The 18,137-nt window shown below is 47.9% G+C and overlaps 2 protein-coding genes across 2 annotated transcripts in view; both read left to right on the top strand.

Moving 5' to 3' along the window:
• LOC141172777 (nicotinamide/nicotinic acid mononucleotide adenylyltransferase 1-like) overlaps positions 1-4,248 on the top strand; it is a 44,396-nt gene extending 40,148 nt beyond the window's left edge. The window contains exons 3-5 of the mRNA XM_073657282.1: positions 1,266-1,449; positions 1,539-1,675; positions 1,803-4,248. Coding sequence (XP_073513383.1) covers positions 1,266-1,449; positions 1,539-1,675; positions 1,803-2,203 — 722 coding nt within the window. The 3' untranslated portion in view covers positions 2,204-4,248. The remainder of the gene's footprint in view (positions 1-1,265; positions 1,450-1,538; positions 1,676-1,802) is intronic.
• The window catches only part of LOC141172776 (nicotinamide/nicotinic acid mononucleotide adenylyltransferase 1-like), a 68,600-nt gene that overhangs the window by 40,064 nt on the left and 10,399 nt on the right, over positions 1-18,137 (top strand). Inside the window, exon 3 of the mRNA XM_073657281.1 lies at positions 16,201-16,374. Within this exon, the coding sequence (XP_073513382.1) occupies positions 16,201-16,374 (174 nt within the window). The remainder of the gene's footprint in view (positions 1-16,200; positions 16,375-18,137) is intronic.

Genomic DNA, 18,137 nt, shown 5'->3' with positions numbered 1-18,137 from the left:
CTGGAGGATAATACAGGATGTAACTCAGGATCAGTAATGTAATGTATGTACACAGTGACTGCACCAGCAGAATAGTGAGTGCAGCTCTGGAGTATAATACAGGATGTAACTCAGGATCAGTAATGTAATGTATGTACACAGTGACTGCACCAGCAGAATAGTGAGTGCAGCTCTGGAGTATAATACAGGAGGTAACTCAAGATCAGTAATGTAATGTATGTACACAGTGACTGCATCAGCAGAATAGTGAGTGCAGCTCTGGAGTATAATACAGTATGTAACTCAGGAGAAGTAATCTAATGTATGTACACAGTGACTGCACCAGCAGAATAGTGAGGGCAGCTCTGGAGTATAATACAGGAGGTAACTCAAGATCAGTATTGTAATGTATGTACACAGTGACTGCACCAGCAGAATAGTGAGTGCAGCTCTGGAGTATAATACAGGAGGTAACTCAAGATCAGTAATGTAATGTATGTACACAGTGACTGCATCAGCAGAATAGTGAGTGCAGCTCTGGAGTATAATACAGTATGTAACTCAGGAGAAGTAATCTAATGTATGTACACAGTGACTGCACCAGCAGAATAGTGAGGGCAGCTCTGGAGTATAATACAGGATGTAACTCAGGATCAGTAATGTAATGTATGTACACAGTGACTGCACCAGCAGAATAGTGAGTGCAGCTCTGGAGTATAATACAGGATGTAACTCAGGATCAGTAATGTAATGTATGTACACAGTGACTGCACCAGCAGAATAGTGAGTGCAGCTCTGGAATATAATACAGGATGTAACTCAGGAGCAGTAATGTAATGTATGTACACAGTGACTGCACCAGCAGAATAGTGAGTGCAGCCCTGGAGTATAATACAGGATGTAACTCAGGATCAGTAATGTAATGTATGTACACAGTGACTGCACCAGCAGAATAGTGAGTGCAGCTCTGGAATATAATACAGGATGTAACTCAGGAGCAGTAATGTAATGTATGTACACAGTTACTGCACCAGCAGAATAGTGAGTGCAGCTCTGGAATATAATACAGGATGTAACTCAGGAGCAGTAATGTAATGTATGTTACACAGTGACTGCACCAGCAGAATAGTGAGTGCAGCCCTGGAGTATAATACAGGATGTAACTCAGGATCAGTAATGTAATGTATGTACACAGTGACTGCACCAACAGAATAGTGAGTGCAGCTCTGGAGTATAATACAGGATGCAACTCAGGATAAATACTTTAATGTTTTTTCTTTTCGCAGGTAAATATAAGGTTGTGAAAGGTATTATCTCTCCAGTGAGTGATGGGTATAAGAAGAGAGGGCTTGTTGCGGGGTCTCACCGTCTGGCCATGGCACAGCTGGCTGCTGAGAATTGTGACTGGATAGAGGTGGACCCCTGGGAATGTGAGAAGAAGGAATGGACGGAGACGGCTCTAGCATTGAGGTAAATAGGGGACACGGAGCAAACACTGGTCCGTAGTCGTATATACATATATACAGGGTGAGAAACGTGTTACTGTTTGTCCCCACCAGACATTACCAGCAGCAGCAGACGGGTACTGGTAATACTGGAGCGCTGGAGAAGAAGCCGGGGCACAGAAAGGGTCAGAAGAGGAAGAGGAATAACGTCAGCCAAGGTGTCCCCGACTATAATTGTCCGGACAGTAGAGGTACGACGTCCTATACGGACAGGAGTCCCACATTACATATATTCTGGTGCTACAACCCATAACGTGGCCACTAAATATGACCCTGACACAAATGATACACTACAGCCCCCACTGTCTTCTCTTTCAGCCCCACCTCGGGTTACGCTTCTTTGTGGAGCCGACTTGCTGGAGTCTCTCGGGGTCCCGAACCTTTGGAAACCGGAACACGTGGTAGAAATTGTGTCTTCGTTCGGTCTGGTCTGTATCACCAGGATGGGCAGCGATGCCAGCAAGTTCATCTACGAGTCCGATGTCCTGTGGAAGCATCGGGACAATATCCACCTGGTGGAGGAGTGGATTACCAACGACATCTCCTCCACCAAGGTGCGCCGCGCCCTGCGGAGGGGCATGAGCGTGCGATACCTGGTGCCCGACCCCGTCCTGGACTACATCAAGAAACACGACCTGTACAGCGAGGAGAGCGAGGGGAAGAACTCCGACCTCACCCTAGAGCCCTTTCTAAGAAACTCCACGAACCCACAGGAATGATGGACCCATCGCACCGTCACTGCCGCAAACATGTTGGGCGCATAGTAGAAATAATTAATTTTTCTTATGCTTCTGATTTAGGGTCTGAGCTTCTTTTACCCCCCGCTGCCTTATTCTTACCTCTGGGTCCCCAGAGAGATGATAGAAAGGGCCGGTCTGCTCCTACAGGGCAAATAAGCCCCTTCTTAGCTGGTTAACAGGGGAGATGTGGCCAGAAGGGACGTGTAGGGCCGACCACCGGAGCAAAAGAAGCAACGTCCCTCATCTTACTGGAGCTACCAGGAGCTGATGGACATTCCTGTATCAGCGACATAAAGGTCCTCATAAATGTAACGGCATGTGACCCGGGGAGGCTCGTGTGAGGGGGGAAAGTTACACCATTGTTGGGTTGGAGAACGATAAAATCTCTGTTGTACAGGATACATATAAATATATATATATAATCTACATCACATATTGTCACTGCTTTATTTACCCTGTACTGATCCTTAGTTACATCCTGTACTATACTCCAGAGCTGCACTCACTATTCTGCTTGTGCAGTCACTGTGTACACACATTACATTACTGATCCCGAGTTACATCCAGTATTATACCCCAGAGCTGCACTCACTATTCTGCTGGTGCAGTCACTGTGTACATACATTACTTTACTGATCCTGAGTTACATCCTGTATTATACTCCAGAGCTGCACTCACTATTCTGCTGGTGCAGTCACTGTGTACATACATTACTGATCCTGAGTTACATCCTGTATTATACTCCAGAGCTGCACTCACTATTCTGCTGGTGCAGTCACTGTGTATATACATTACATTACTGATCCTGAGCTACATCCTGTATTTTACTCCAGAGCTGCACTCACTATTCTGCTGGTGCAGTCACTGTGTACATACATTACATTACTGATCCTGTACTGATCCTGAGTTACATCCTGTATTATCCTCCAGAGCTGCACTCACTATTCTGCTGGTGCAGTCACTGTGTACATACATTACTGATCCTGAGTTACATCCTGTATTATACCCCAGAGCTGCACTCACTATTCTGCTGGTGCAGTCACTGTGTACATACATTACATTACTGATCCTAAGTTACCTCCTGTATTATACTCCAGAGCTGCACTCACTATTCTGCTGGTGCAGTCACTGTGTACATACATTACATTACTGATCCTGAGTTACATCCTGTATTATACTCCAGAGCTGCACTCACTATTCTGCTGGTGCAGTCACTGTGTACATACACTACATTACTGATCCTGAGTTACATCCTGTATTATACTCCAGAGCTGCACTCACTATTCTGCTGGTGCAGTCACTGTGTACATACATTACATTACTGATCCTGAGTTACATCCTGTATTATACTCCAGAGCTGCACTCACTATTCTGCTGGTGCAGTCACTGTGTACATACATTACATTACTGATCCTGAGTTACATCCTGTATTATACTCCAGAGCTGCACTCACTATTCTGCTGGTGCAGTCACTGTGTACATACATTACATTACTGATCCTGAGTTACATCCTGTATTATACTCCAGAGCTGCACTCACTATTCTGCTGGTGCAGTCACTGTGTACAGACATTACATTACTTATCCGGTACTGATCCTGGGTTGCAGCCCACATATGCAGACTTCAGTAGCAGAATAGTGAGTGCAGCTCTGGAAGCTGTTACAAGATGTAGTGCATGTCCTCGGTGACTCAGCTGTCTATGTAGATTATATTGATATATTATCTGTAATGTGGACGCACTGTTGATTTTTGCACTAATACTGTGAGATTGTCGCCATTTCCTTCCACCGGCCATAAATGAAGTTACATGTCAGGTTGTGGTCACTTGGTGTTTCAGTTTCTTCAGATGGAGATGTGCCGGTGTTACAGGATTAGACGCTGCCGTGTTTCGGGTTCCCATTTGTAACTGCACAATATTGTTACTGTATCAAAATGCTGGACTCTTGCTGCTGTAGAGGGGGAGAGGATTTGGTACTTTGTTTCTTTTTTTTGTGAACTTTAAATAAATTTGATGATTGATTCTGCGTTTATTGTTCTGATCCAATCAATATTTTCATATAAAAAAAAAAAAAATTGGGACTTCTTAGAACACAAAGGGTTACACCTGAGAGGTTTAACGCCCCCTAACTTCTGTACAATATCCTGATTGTTAGTTAATATTTTATTACTGATCTTGCTGACCTGGCAGACACTGAGAACAGGACGGGTCACCGTCTGGCCCGGGTGTTACATTCGTCTGTGATGACACAGCATTTAATCTTAATTATCCAGACGTAAATTCCGTAGCCCCAGAATAGACTATTGCCTGAATTATTGACTATTGAATTTATGTGTTTCTTTCTTCGTTTGGTCAAGACACATGAACATGAGTCCGAATGTTGACTTTTGTAGGTTGAATTGATATTTGTTTATTGATGAATGGCTGTTATTTATCTCTCATATAAACTCCTATGGTTTATTGTATTGTATCTTTGCAAGACAGGGATGCAGGGTCTCTAAACATTGGAGGTTTGCTAAATATGTTGATTACCATTGTATAAGTCCATGCAGTCTGTTGACTTGCATTGTTTGGGAATTTATAGTTTATCCTTCAATATTTCCAAGCCAACATTGGGGGATGAACTGTGGATGCTCCAGCAATGCGAGTTAATATCACCACCTCTTTCTCTTGACCTGTAGATGATGTCTTGAAGCAGGACAGTTCTGAACTATATAAAGGAGTCTTTTACAAAACCACAGCCAGGAACACTCTATGTGACAGCTCTACAGGACACCATGGCTGCATCAAGAGGAACACCGGTTTAGATTCTACAGGATACCAGCTTAAGGGACCATGGCCCTGGCTGCAGGAGTACAGATGTGCTCCATTGACTATCACAAAACCCATGGATACATTTGGGGAAACTAAATTGGGACCATCCGGTCACCTGGCCCCATGGAGATGTTTGGGGAAGCTGGGATTGTGACCCTCCAGTCACTTGACCCCAGGGATACGTTTGGGGAAACCAGGTTGGGACCCTCCGATCACCTGGTCCCATGGAAATGTTTGGGGTAGTCGGGTTGGGACCCTTCGGTCATCTGGTCCCATGGATAGGTTTGGGGTAGCCAGGTTGCGACTCTCTGGTCACCTGACCCCCATGGATACGCTCGGAGAAGCCAGGTTGGGGCCCACGGGTCTCCTAGCCATGTACCTCAATGGACTGTCAGCTTCCTAAGCTTGTCATTACGTCCTCTTTTTGGGTGCCCGCCAACAGCAGGGTGCCACTGGTAGGGGTAGTCGGCCCTGGAAGCCCTCTGAGTCGCAGCTGCTCTAATTCCGCCGAGTTAGCAGAAGGGTGAGACAGAACAAATTACACAATCTTGGGTATTTGCTGGGACTGTTCTATATATTTATTGTCTGTTTGGTGGTTCAATAAAGTATTTCCACGCTGTTTTCCCCTTACCCTGTGTTGTCTGAGTAGTATTACACCTATAGGGGACCCCGTGTTTTCACAACGTCCATTCATGATTTCTACTTTAACCCTAACATGACCCTGTAATGTTATAGAGCAGGGATTCAATTTCTGAGGAGTAGAGGGCAGAAAAGTCACCACGGCTCTGCTGACCCCATAACTGCAGAGTCCAGACCTCCTCTGGCATCAACATAAACACTGTGCCCCCGCTGGGAGCTTCATGGCCAAGCAGCTGCATGCAGCCATACATCACCAAGCACAATGCCGAGCGTCGGATGGAGTGGTGTAAAGCCGCCACCACTGGACTCTGGAGGAGACCTGTTCTTTGCAGTGACGAATCGCACTTCTCTATCTGCATCTGATGGAGGAGTCTGGGTTTGGTGATTCCAGGAGGACGTTACCCCCTGACTACATTGTGCTGCTGTACCGATGATGGAGGAGGATAATGCTATGGGCTGTTATCAGGGAGCGGCCGCAGCCCCTCAGCTCCAGTGATGGGAAATCTTAATCTTCAGCACAAGACGTTGTAACTGTTGGGAATAGTTTGGGGAAGACCCTTCCCTGTTCCCCATGACTGTGCCCAGGCTGAGTATTAGGATTATATCGTTTGTGTTGCCCCTCCATATCTATCATACAGAGGGTGATCCGTATGAGAAGGCACTTGGTTGCTTCTCAGCCTCTGCCCATGACTGCAGCTTCGTCCGTGTGGTTTGTGGGGGTCTTACTGTAGTAGCGGGGGATCAGCAGGCAGTGTCTCAGGATACAATGGTCACTGACGTCACTGAATATGGTTTGTAAAGAAAATCCATGTACTTGTAGCAGATGGAGCCACATTCAGATGTGAGGAATGGCACATCCAGCCGGAAGAGGGCATCATCACTGGCACATCCAGCCGGAAGAGGGCATCATCACTGGCACATCCAGCCGGAAGAGGGCATCATCACTGGCACATCCAGCCGGAAGAGGGCATCATCACTGGCACATCCAGCCGGAAGAGAGCATCATCACTGGCACATCCAGCCGGAAGAGGGCATCATCACCGACACATCCAGCTGGAAGAAGACATCATCACCGGCATACACCATGTTCATGACTATGATGCAGTGCTGAACAATGGCAGGTCAGACTAGAAAATACCTAAATTCTCTCCAGTGAGTCAAATGGCAATCGTCCGTGTGCAGCTGAGCAGTTTCCAGTGATTGCACTATAATCCGCACACGTCGGAAAGGTCCAACTAGTGAGAGGTTTCTGAGGAAAATGAAGCCATGAATGCAAAACATGGTATCCAAACAATTCAGGACCAAAGTTACTGGAGATTTTCTCCCAAGTGGGTTTTCCCCAGGAAATGCTCACTGACCGGGGGACCCAGTTCATGTCGCAGCTGATGAAGTCCCTATGTAAGCAGATACAGGTGCAACATCTGGTGACTAGCCCGTACCACCCACAGACCAACGGCCTGTGCGAACGGTTCAATGGCACCCTGAAGCAGATGCTTAAGATATTGGTTGACTCCCTCGGGCGTCACTGAGAGCAGTAGCTACCACACCTGCTATTTGCTTACCGGGAGGTTCCACAGGCCTCAATGGGGTTTTACCCCTTCTAGAGACATGTGTGGGGGCCCTTGGATCTTGTGAAAGAGGTCTGGGAAGGAGACTTAACCACCCTTGGAGTGTCGGTCATAGAGTATGTCGTACGCTTCCGTGACAAGATACAGGCCTTGGCGCAGCTGGTGCATAATAATATGACGCAAGCCCAGGCCGACTAGAAGTGATGGTACAACCAGAATGCTAGTGAGAGGACCTACCAGGTGGGTCAAAAGGTGTGAGTACTGGTCCCCGTACACCAGGACACGCTTCAGGCAACCTGGGAAGGCCCATATCTCATGCACCAGCAGCTCAATGCCGTAACGTACCTGGTCACCCTGGACCACGACAGGGGAAGGCCTTCCACGTGAACATGATGAAGGCACATCATAAACGAGAAGCCTTCACCCTACCCGTATTCAACCTGCTAGAGGAGGGAGAGGCGTAAACCCTCAACGATGCGTACCCAATGCCACGCATCGATAACCTGCTGGATCAGTTGGCCAGGGCCAAGTACCTGACCATCATGGATTTGAGTTGATTCCCCTGACCTGCGAGGCACGGGAACGCACTGCCTTTATCATCCCATTCAGACTGCTTAAATCCACAGTGATGCCATTCGGCATGAAGAATGCCCCTGCCATTTTTCAGCTGATGGTCAACACACTGCTCAAGGGATTTGAAGGGTATATGGCCGTGTACTTGGATGACATAGTCATCTTCAGTCCCACCTGGGAGTATCACCTAGAGCATCTGGCGCAGGTGCTTGGGGGGGAATCTGCCAGGCAGGCTGGACCATTAAGCCGGAAATGTGCCAGCTGGGTATGAATGAGGTCGACTACCTGGGACACCGGGTAGGCGGGGGAGCTCTTAAGCCAGAGCCGGGGAAGGTTGATGCCATCGCATCCTTGCCCACCCCCAGGACCAAGCAACAAGTGATGTCCTTCCTGAGCACCGCCGAGTGCTATAGGATGTTCGTCCCTCACTATAGTAGCCTGGCGAAACCCCTGACGGACCTCACTAAGAAGAAGCTTTCTTCCGCAGTCAATGGGACAAATGACTGTGAGACAGCCTTCCAGGCGCTGAAAACCTCCCTTTTCAGCTTCACAGTACTATAGGCAGCCGACTTTACACGGCTGTTTGTAGTACAGACCGAAACCAGTGACTTTGGCCTCGGTGCTGTGCTCAGCCAGGTCAAAACTACGGGCCAAGAACACCCCATTTTGTACCTGAATCTGAAGCTCCTGCCGAGGGAGGTGGCCTACTCCATGATGGAGCAGGAATGTCTGGCAATTGTGTAGGCCCTGCAGCGTCTGCAGCCATACTTGTATGGACACCAGTTCACCATGGAAACAGACCACAAACCCCTCAGCTGGTTACACACCATATCCTGAACGAATAGGAGGTTGCTAGGCTGGAGCCTTGCACTCCAGCAGAACCACTTCACTATTCGCCACAAGAAAGGTCATGACCACGACAATGCCAACGGGTTATCCCAACGAGGGGAAGTTGCGGATGGGCGTGTAGGGGAACACCGGAGAGTGCTGCCCCCAAGCAGCCTCTAAAGGGGGGAGGTGTGAAGAATATTGGAGATATAATTCCATGTCAATCATTTGTGTCCTATTTGGCATGGGATTAAAAAATAGCCTTCAGTGCACAGTGGTAACAGAACACCTAGCAGCAGAAGGGGGGGTCAAGAGTCAAAGGGCTGTGAGTGACAAATCTCACACCTTGACCAGCTCAGAGCAGAACAAAATGCTTGCTTGCCATGTGGATATCATGCGGTCTAAATTGCTTTGTTAAGGCAGTTATGATTTCATAAGGAGTTTTGGGGATACTATATGCCCTAGCTGTATATCGTGTATATTTCCAAGATCCCCAGACCGGATCGGTCGCCTTCCAGGGTGTCGATCTGTTCTGGCCTCACAGGGTGGGGAGATACATAGAATAGCTAGTAGGAAACAGATAGCAAAGCTGTGTTTAGTCTTAATGCGCAGCAGGGGCCCGGTTGGATCTGATGGCCCAGAATCGCCTCCCTAGGATCACCCATTAAGGAGTTATGACCCATATGGAGTTTTGGAGTTTTTAGCTTCCAGAGGCATGGGGAAAAGACATAGGATCAGCCCAGAAGGCAGGAGGGGAGTGACCCAAAAGGGGATACACTAGGTTTTAAGACCATGTGCTCTCTCTCTCTGATGCATGCAGTCCACTTCAAATGGGGGGGTCATGTTGAGTAACATGCTGTGAAGGACCTAGGACCCAGCTGGTAGCTGATGCCCCCTGAGGCCCAGCGCACACATGGTCGGACGTCACACTGGTAATTGACATGATTCATCTGCTTATATTTGTTGTACTTCACCTGTATTTGCGTATCTGACCATTGTATATGTATAACCATTATGTATATACATAGTGTATTGTCTAGTGTGCCCTTAAGGAGATTAAATATATAACTTAACCTTGGGCTGCTTTTTCACAAACTTCCCCACCAAATGATGGAAAATATCATTTATGAAATGCTGAAATACCGCAGGTTCATTGGTCAAACCAAAAGGCATAACCAGACTCTCGAAATGACCTTCCGGGGTATTGAACGCTGTCTTCCATTCGTCCCCTTCTCTGATTCTAACAAGATTGTTGGCTCCCCTTAAATCCAACTTGGAGAATAGCTTAGCTCCCACAACCTGACTGAACAAATCAGGAATCAGAGGAAGAGGGTATGGATCTTGGATGGTAATTTGATTTAATTCCCGGAAATCGAAATAAGGACGTAGATCGCCTTCTTTTTTCTTCACAAAGAAGAACCCTGCCGCCACGGGCGAAGATGAGAGTCTGATATGTCCCTTCTCCAGACTTTCCGCAATTAAATCCTTCATGACTTGTCTCTCAGGGCCAGAAAGATTATACAGTCCGGACTTGGGTAGTTTAGCTCCGGGGGTCAGGTTAATAGGACAGTCATAAGCATGATGAGGAGGGAAATCCTGACACCCCCTCTCAGAAAAAAACATCCTCAAATCCAGACAGAAAAGCAGGTAATATTTCAGTAGAGACAGTAGCAATGGAAATATCTAGACAGTTCTCATGGCAGTAATCTCCCCATTCAATTATCTCCCTGGTTTGCCAATCCACCAACGGATTATCTTTAACAAGCCAAGGGATATCGAGGACAATTGGAGTAGGAAGATTGTCCAGAACATAGCAAGGGATGATTTCACAATGAACTGACCCCACCCTCAGTTTTACATTATGTACAATCTGAGTAAATGCTTTCTGTGCAAGTGGCTCCGAGTCAATGGCAAAGATGTAAATAGGTTCAGCTAAAGCACAGCAAGCAAGACTATGAGTCTTCACAAACTCCGCATCAACCATGCTGACTCCGGCTCCACTGTCAACAAACACAAGACATTTTTTAGGTTTTGCTCTCTAGCACCACCTCTGCTGTCAGGACAAAGCGGGAACTGCAGTTTGGCCACAAATGCACCCTTTGTTTATCCAACTCCAGACTAGCGAGAGTTAATAGAGTCTCCTTTTGTTTAGGAATTGAAGGACAGGTCCCAACAAAGTTTCACTTTTTCCCACAAAAAAAAACAAATGCCTTTTTTTCTTGCGAATCTCTGGGGAGATGTATGATGTAGAGACACCCCCTAACTGCATGGGTTCCTCCACCTCTCCCAGTACTGGTTCACCCCCAGACCGCTCACCTGGCAGAAGTACACAACCCCGGCAAGAAGGCCCCAAAGAAGGTGGTCTCACCCGTCTATCCCGGAGGCGTCTATCAAGACGTATGACCAAAGACATGGCAGCCTCCAAGGACTGAGGGGTTTCATATACAGCCAAGGCATCTTTCACCCTTCCAGTAAGCCGCTCACAAAATTGACTTCTAAGGGCTGAGTCATTCCATTTGGAATCCGTCGTCCATCTACGGAATTCCGAACTGAACGTTTCCACTGACCGATTTCCATGCTGAAGGCGACGTAGCTTAGACTCAGCCAAGGCGACTCGGTCAGGGTCATCATAGATGAGGGCCAGAGCCCTGAAAAAGCCCTCCACAGACCGGAGGCAAACCAAGTCCTGCGGTAACGAAAACGCCCACGACTGAGGATCGCCCTGCAATAGAGAGATCACAATACCAACCCGTTGCTCCTCATTACCGGAGGAGTAGGGACGAAGTTTAAAATACAATTTGTATGCCTCGTTAAATACAAAAAAACTTGTCCCTACCTCCTGAAAATCTGTCCGGGAGGGCAACCTTGGGTTCAGGCTGGAAAGGCCTACCTGCAGAGACCCCCATATTGGCGACCTGTAACCGCTGCTGCTGCTGCTGAACCTCACAGCGGAGGTCATTCACCTCCAGAGACAGACAGCGGAACTGCTGTGTGAGCTCTGAAACTGAACCCATACCAAAGGGAAAAAGGGAAAAAAAAAGTGCACACCCAAAAACACACAAAGAAAAAAAAAAAAAAATGTCAGTTCCCTGTTTTTTATTTCCATTTTCAAAACGTGCTCGGCCGGCTATAATGTCACACCAGGCGTGGGGAAGACTTAGCGCAACACAGAGGGAAAAGGGAAAGGGAGCCCAGACACTAGGGAAAGGGGGGAAGTGGACACCTCCTAGTCCGGTCTAGCTTCACCCTGTCTCAACTATCGTCCCTATATTATCTCCACAGCAATCACCGCACACGTGCCTCACCCTACTCTCTCTGGCGTATGGCTATGGCTAGGGTGGAATGAGTTGAGCACTAGTCAACCTCCACTAAACTCTATAGACAACAGGGGTGGACAAATAAGGGAAATCGCTTAGCTTTAGATGAACTCCAAATAAGCACACAGCCTCAAGCTCCAGAGAGGATGAAGTACTGCTCCTGCTAAGCTTCAGATGTAGAAATGGATATAGCTGGCGACTCCCTCTCAGACACACCAGGTATTTATACACCCAGGCCATGGAGCTAATTAGCAAGAGAGAGGTAGCCCCTCGGTCCTAAAGACAGCCTCTTATCTAAGAAACTGTCTGCAATGCCAAATGTAGAGTTCTCCTGCAACCCACTGCAGGGCGCCTGTCTGTCACCTCTGACACACCCGTGATACTGAGGTGAGCTAAAACACTTAAAAGACAACAGCAGCATGGTGTCACGCAAGGTGTGGGAAAGACTTAGTGCAACACAAAGGGAAGAGGGAAAGGAAGCCCAGACTCTAGGGAAAGGGGGTAGTAGAGACCTCCTGGCTGATAGGGGAGACATGGTGATATTCTAACGTCCCTATATTGGCTCTTCACCAATCGCCACACGCGTTCCTCACCTTGTCTTTCCCTGGCGTTTAACTAAGGCTAGGTAAGGGAGGAGATGAGCACTAGTCGATCCCCACTGAACACTAAAGGCAACAAGGGAGGACAATCAGGGGGAAATTACTTAGCTTTAGACGACTCCAGACAAATGCGCACACGTCCTCCGCACCAGAGAGGAAGAAGTACTGCTCTTGCTAAAGCCTTCACAAGGAGTAATGAATATCGCTGGCACCTCCCTCTGGAACACAGAAGGTATTTATACACCCATGCCAGGGTGTTAATCAGCCAGAGGAAGGTAGCTGCTGGGTCCTAGAGACAGCCTCTAAGAATGTGTCTGCAATGCCAAACGTAGAAATCTCCTGCAACCCACTGCAGGGCGATTGTCTGTCACTTCTGACACACCCATGCCAGTACCCCGCCCCCCCCCCCTCTACGAGTGGCCTCAGGACACTCAGGACCGGGTTTCTCAGGATAAGAAGTGTGGAATGAACGAATCAACCTGGGAGCGTTCACCTCTGACGCTGAAACCCACATCCTCTCATTTGGACCATAACCCTTCCAGTGCACCAAGTATTGTAGAGAACGACATTGGAGACGAGAATCTACAATCCTCAAAATCTGGGACTCCAGAATACCATCAACCATTACTGGGGGTGGTGGTAGAGGTGAGGGCTCAAGAGGTTCCACATACTTCTTGAATAAGGGCCTATGGAACACGTTGTGGACCCTAAGGGCCTGAGGAAGTTCAAGATGAAACGCTGCTGGGTTAATGATGGCGGTTATTTTACAGGGACCAATAAACCTAGGTCCCAGCTTCCAAGAAGGAACTTTCAATCTTTTATTCCTGGTAGATAACTACACAAAGTCATTCACATTCAGGTCCGGACCTGGCAAGCGTTTTCTGTCAGCCATACGGTTATACCTTTCTCCCATGATCTTTAAATTACTCAGAACACCCTGCCATACCGAGGAGCGCGACGAAGCAACCCGTTCCTCCTCAGGAACTCCTGAAGTTCCTCCCCCACCAAAGGTACCAAACTGTGGGTAATAACCATATGCACCAAAGAACGTTGACCTGCCAGTGGATTCTTGGTGATGATTATTAATGGCAAATTCTGCCAGCGGTAAGTAGGATGCCCAATCCTCCTGATTTTCGGAGACGAAACAACTGAGGTAGGTCTCCAAATTCTGATTGATACGCTCGGTCTGTCCATTCGACTGAGGGTGGAAGGCTGAGGAAAAGGACAGCTGCACCCCCAGTCGAGAACAGAATGCCTTCCAGAACTTGGAAACAAACTGGGTCCCCCGATCGCGAGATTTTGGCCAACAATCTCCTTCCCTCAGTAATAGCATTGAAGATGGGTCATTGCTGGGTCTTCCAGCATGACAATGACCAGAAACACAGCCAGGGCAACTAAGGAGTGGCTCCATAAAAAGCATTTCAAGGTCCTGGAGTGGCCTAGCAAGTCTCCAGACCTGAACCCAATAGAAAATCTTTGAAGCGAGCTGAAACTCAATGTTGCCCCGTGACTGCCCTGAAACCTGAAAGATCTGGAGATCTGGAGAAGATCTGTATGGAGGAGGGGGCCAAAATCCCTGCTGCAGTGTGTGCAAACCTGGTCAAGAACTACAGGAAACGTCTGACCTCTGTAATTGCAAAAAAAGGTTTCTGTACCAAGCATTAAGTTCTGTTTTCTTGCTGTATCAAATACTTATTTCATGCAATAAAATGCAAATTAATTATGTAAAAATCATACAATGTGAAGTATATGCACCTGCAACTCTGGGGTCCTGGGTTCAAATCCCACCAAGGACAACATCTGCAAGTATGTTCTCCCCGTGTTTGCGTGGGTTTCCTACGGGTTCTCAGGTTTCATCACACACTCCAAAGACATACAAGTTTAGATTGAGTTTAGAGTTTTAGAGTTTAGATTGTGAGCCCCAATGGGGACAGTGCCGATAATGTCTGTGAAGCCCTGTGGAATTAATGCCGCTATAAAAGTGAGTAAAATGAATAATTAAATAAAGTGGAGAAACGGGTGGCTGAGCCTTGCATGGAAACTAAAACTGCACCGTGTTAGGAATCGTGGCTCTGTGCTCCCACCTGGGAATAGAGCAGGTCCGGTGCTGCGTTACTTTGGTTGCAGGCGCTGCCATTGTCCTGATCCTGGAGGCGGAGCTACTACACGTCCACGGAGATTGCCACAATCTTTTCAAGCATCGCGTTCTGGTGTAGGAAGTGTGAGGACGTGGAAAGCCGTGTCTCTCACTGATTTCCCCCATTGCCAGGCAATGCAGGACGCTGCTAAGCAATGGTGGAATTGTGTTCATTCTGCTGTGCAAGCTAGCAGAGAGTGGCTGCCTGGGGATGATTGGGAGGTATTCAACAACTGATCATTTGTCGGGCTATTTAATTCTGCTCCCTGCTCAGTGCCTTGCTGTTTATTGCAGTTTATGTGCTCTGGTGGTGAGTGGTGCTAGGTTATCTATCTTTTCTCTTATTTTCTCATCTGGTTTCAATTTCTGGGGTTCTAGCAGAAGTACTCACCTGGTCCTCGACTAGGCACCAGCCACGTCACCAGACACCAGCTGTCCGGCAACAGTGGGCCTGGGAAGGGCTCTGCCAAAGTCCCCCTTCCATTTACTGGGAGCTGGGTGAAGAGTATTCCCGGCCCTCAAGGGCTCGCCTAGCTTGGCAGCTTGTGCCAACTGCGTCTGTGTCTGCGCCTTTGCTGGTTTGGTGCCAGTCTTGATGGGTCCCTCTGCAAAGCGCATAACACACCGTCCATATACAGCCAGCGCTTTTACCCTGACGCCGAGACATCGGTCACCATAGAATTTCGATCCTTGTACATATGAGGCCACGTGGCCCCGTGCGCTGCAGTCGCTCGTCCGGCTGTGATTAAATAATTGCGCGGTTTTGGCCGCCGTCTGGTTTTCTTCTGACCTCTAACCCCATTTTTCCTTACCCAAGTGCGATGTGTGCAGGGGTCAGTGTGAATACATGTACAGTGCGTGGTGTAATAACGCAGAGCCGACCGCATTACAACACCCTTATTATGACATGAGACGGTTAACCCTTTCTCTGCCTGGTCCCTGCTTTCCTGAATCTCTTGAGTGGACGGATCAAAAAAAAATAATTCTGCAAAAGCTAGAACAGAATAAATGTATCTGCAAAACTGGAATTATTTCATTTCAAAGGGGTCTTCCATCCCGTGATTGCTGGGGTCTGCCATCATTTGCTGTTCGGAGAGGGAGGGGGTCCCCATTATTCCTTAGACTGATGAGACTCCATCAATAATTAAAAGATTATTCCCCAACCTGGCAACGTATCCGACCACTGGGACCCCACTGATCTTCAGAACGGGGGTCCGAAATGCCCCATGAGAATGAAGATGTGGCCGCATCTGTCACTTATTCCTGGCCAAGTATGGAGTAGCCCTTTAATATCTGTGCAGAGGACAATAATACAGGCCCATTCACTTCAGTGGGCTCTGCTGCGGTTCCCTGCACAGCATGTAGACAAGAGCGATGCTCTGCAGGAAATGAGCACAAAGGAGCTCGTATAATAGGTTTATGACTTCTCAGGTAATCTAAGGCTGAGTAATTCCATCTTGATTCCACTCCTTTTTCTTCTCCTTTCCATTTCCTCCTCTGTAGATTTAATCAGTAACGCTGACGCCCTCCACCCAACATCCAGGTATTCTGCAGACGTGATGGAGAAATCCGATGAGAGGATGGAGGTTGTACTCCTCGCTACAGGATCTTTTAACCCTATCACTGTGATGCACCTAAGACTGTTTGAATTGGCTCGTGACTATCTGCATGGGACGGGTAAGAGGATACGTGTATAATACAGTGTGATTCCACCAGCAGAATAGTGAGTGCAGCTCTGGGGTATAATACAGGAGGTAACTCAGGATCAGTAATGTAATGTATGTACACAGTGACTGCACCAGCAGAATAGTGAGTGCAGCTCTGGAGTATAATACAGGAGGTAACCCAGGATCAGTACAGGATAAGTAATGTAATGTATGTACACAGTGACTGCACCAGCAGAATAGTGAGTGCAGCTCTGGAGTATAATACAGGATGTAACTCAGGATCAGTAATGTATGTACACAGTGACTGCACCAGCAGAATAGTGAGTGCAGCTCTGGAGTATAATACAGGATGTAACTCAGGATCAGTAATGTAATGTATGTACACAGTGACTACACCAGCAGAATAGCGAGTGCAGCTCTGGAGTATAATACAGGATGTAACTCAGGATCAGTAATGTAATGTATGTACACAGTGTCTACACCAGCAGAATAGTGAGTGCAGCTCTGGAGTATAATACAGGATGTAACTCAGGATCAGTAATGTAATGTATGTACACAGTGACTACACCAGCAGAATAGTGAGTGCAGCTCGGGAGTATAATACAGGAGGTAACTCAGGATCATTAATGTAATGTATGTACACAGTGCCTGCACCAGCGGAATAGTGAGTGCAGCTCTGGAGTATGATACAGGATGTAACTCAGGATCAGTAATGTATGTACACAGTGACTGCACCAGCAGAATAGTGAGGGCAGCTCTGGAGTATAATACAGGAGGTAACCCAGGATCAGTACAGGATAAGTAATGTAATGTATGTACACAGTGACTGCACCAGCAGAATAGTGAGTGCAGCTCTGGAGTATAATACAGGATGTAACTCAGGATCAGTAATGTAATGTATGTACACAGTGACTGCACCAGCAGAATAGTGAGTGCAGCTCTGGAGTATAATACAGGATGTATCTCAGGATCAGTAATGTAATGTGTTACGGGTCCCGATGGTGGAACCTCTGTGCTGTGATGCAAGGAGGGACCAGAGGGGCGTAACTAAGTGCCTACTCGGACGGACCCAGGTCACACGGCGGCTTAGTCGACTCCGTGAACCAGGGAGGGACTGGGCAGGTGAACCAGGTGCCACTCTGGGACCAACCTTGTGTGAGAGCAGGTGACTCCCATGGGTCAGATGACAGGAGCTGACCGCTACAGCGGATGAGCACGGCAGGAAGGCTGGCAGACAGGTAGGCAGACTGGCTGGCACGGCTGATAGACAGACTGGCGGGCAGGACTGTTAGACAGATTGGTGGGCAAGGCTGACAGGCAGCAGGACCTGAGGGCTGAAGAAAGTGTTAGCACACAAAACAACAACCTTGCACAGGCACCTCCATTTTGGAGGAGGTGCCTTATAAAGGGGAAGTCCTCCGGCCATTGGCCGGGGACTCTTTAGGAGGGCGCGCGCGGCCTAAGCACAGTGCCCGGGAAGCTTCGTGTGGTGCGCGCCACAGCAGCAGCAGGAAGACGCCGGACTGGGACCACGGCGGTGAGGGGAACGGCGTCTCTGCCCGGCAGGAGGCAGAGACACCGATGCTACATAATGTATGTACACAGTGACTGCACCAGCAGAATAGTGAGTGCAGCTCTGGAGTATAATACAGGATGTAACTCAGGATCAGTAATGTAATGTATGTACACAGTGACTGCACCAGCAGAATAGTGAGTGCATCTCTGGAGTATAATACAGAATGTAACTCAGGATCAGTAATGTAATATATGTAC

The sequence above is a fragment of the Phyllobates terribilis genome, unplaced genomic scaffold (genome assembly GCF_046119375.1).
Source record: "Phyllobates terribilis strain yellow unplaced genomic scaffold, ASM4611937v1 Scaffold_12__6_contigs__length_324123572, whole genome shotgun sequence".
Lineage (NCBI taxonomy): Eukaryota > Metazoa > Chordata > Amphibia > Anura > Dendrobatidae > Phyllobates > Phyllobates terribilis.
Note: the sequence above shows the minus strand (reverse complement) of the source record. Positions and strands in the feature narration are given on the sequence as shown.